This window comes from Etheostoma spectabile, chromosome 5 (assembly GCF_008692095.1).
Source record: "Etheostoma spectabile isolate EspeVRDwgs_2016 chromosome 5, UIUC_Espe_1.0, whole genome shotgun sequence".
NCBI classification, from domain to species: Eukaryota; Metazoa; Chordata; class Actinopteri; order Perciformes; family Percidae; genus Etheostoma; species Etheostoma spectabile.
In genome coordinates this window covers 23,139,126-23,140,516 of record NC_045737.1, presented here as the reverse complement: position 1 = coordinate 23,140,516, position 1,391 = coordinate 23,139,126, and the positions used below count along the sequence as shown (strand labels likewise).

The window sequence follows — 1,391 nt, the reverse complement described above, 5'->3', positions numbered from 1 at the left end:
ACTATGTTGTTGTGGCAGCATAATGGTTATAAAAAAAACGAACTGTTACATTGGTGCAACGGATCATTTGATTTATTAATATATGACCAAAAACGTACTCATCACTATTGTTATTAACTGATTATATGACATCTTTTCCTTTCCCTTTAATGTCCTATACTGCCATTAGATCAATTTATGTGATACGCTGATAATGAGTAACACTTGAGACTCTAATAGCATATGCGGGCGAGAAGGCGAGATACAAAACGTTTAAGCCATAACGAGGCATGGGGAAACCAACTGCCGTAAAACCCAAAAGAAGAAGAAGCACGGGGTAATATTGTACCTACGGGTTTTCCGATAGCTCTTGAAGGCATCTTTTGTCTCGTGTTGTTGTCTGGTGCAGCTAGCTAGCCAGCTTGAATCTGTAAGCAAGCGTTACCTGGCAAACGCCACCTTATTGTTGAAATTGTGATAAAGCACTTATAACCAAAGCGACTAAAGAATGAGAAGAGTTACCCTCTTTGTTAACGGGACATCTAAAAATGGCAAGGTTAGTAATAACTCTGTAGGACTGTTTAGTTAAGGACGTGGGCCGCAGAATGACTGGCTTTTTCCACTGTAAAGTTACATATGTTTTATTATAGTTTAAGTAATGTATGCTAATCTTACACTGTTCCTACTATATATCAGCAACAATTTATATGAAGTCAAAGTCTTTATGATATTCTTTTCAAACTTAAGATAAATGTAACTGTTAGCTAGTTCAATCTAACTGCGAGTCTTGTATTGGGCAGGATTGACCCATTGTATTTAGGACTTTAATCCCTGACTAATACTTTACTGATTTTTAAACGTTTATTTTTAGGTTATAGCAGTATACGGGACCTTCTCCGACTTACTATCCGTAGCAAGCAATAAATTAGGAATCAAAGCTGCCTCTTTGTACAATGGAAAGGGTGGTCTCATAGATGACATTGCCCTTATAAGGTAAGAGCACAGGATTATAATAAATGTGTGGAGTTGAGCGCATCATGAGCATGACAACTTAATCTGTGACTTGTCTGTGTTTCTAACAGAGATGACGACGTGTTGTATGTGTCAGAAGGAGAACCATTCATTGGTGAGTGCTGTCTGACATGTCTGCTGCAGGCAGTGTGTTAAAATGCTGTCAGACACTCTTCTTCACACGTCTTCTCATTTATTTATTTTTATATCACAGACCCTCAAAATGAAGCCAAGGTTGCATCCAGTCAGCATGGAGCACACACTGATTGGCTGACCCTTAATATAGGTGGTCGTCCCTTCACCACCACCAGGTATCTGTGTTCTTTTTCTTTTTTTAAGACTATTTTTTGGGCAGTTTTAGGCCTTTATTGACATGACAGCTGAAGACATGAAAGGGGAGA

The 1,391-nt window shown here is 38.5% G+C and overlaps 1 protein-coding gene across 1 annotated transcript in view; it reads left to right on the top strand.

Moving 5' to 3' along the window:
* Positions 1-323: 323 nt before the first annotated feature.
* The window catches only part of kctd9a (potassium channel tetramerization domain containing 9a), a 9,140-nt gene continuing 8,072 nt past the window's right edge, over positions 324-1,391 (top strand). Inside the window, exons 1-4 of the mRNA XM_032517345.1 lie at positions 324-535; positions 851-972; positions 1,062-1,105; positions 1,205-1,301. Coding sequence (XP_032373236.1) covers positions 488-535; positions 851-972; positions 1,062-1,105; positions 1,205-1,301 — 311 coding nt within the window. The 5' untranslated portion in view covers positions 324-487. The remainder of the gene's footprint in view (positions 536-850; positions 973-1,061; positions 1,106-1,204; positions 1,302-1,391) is intronic.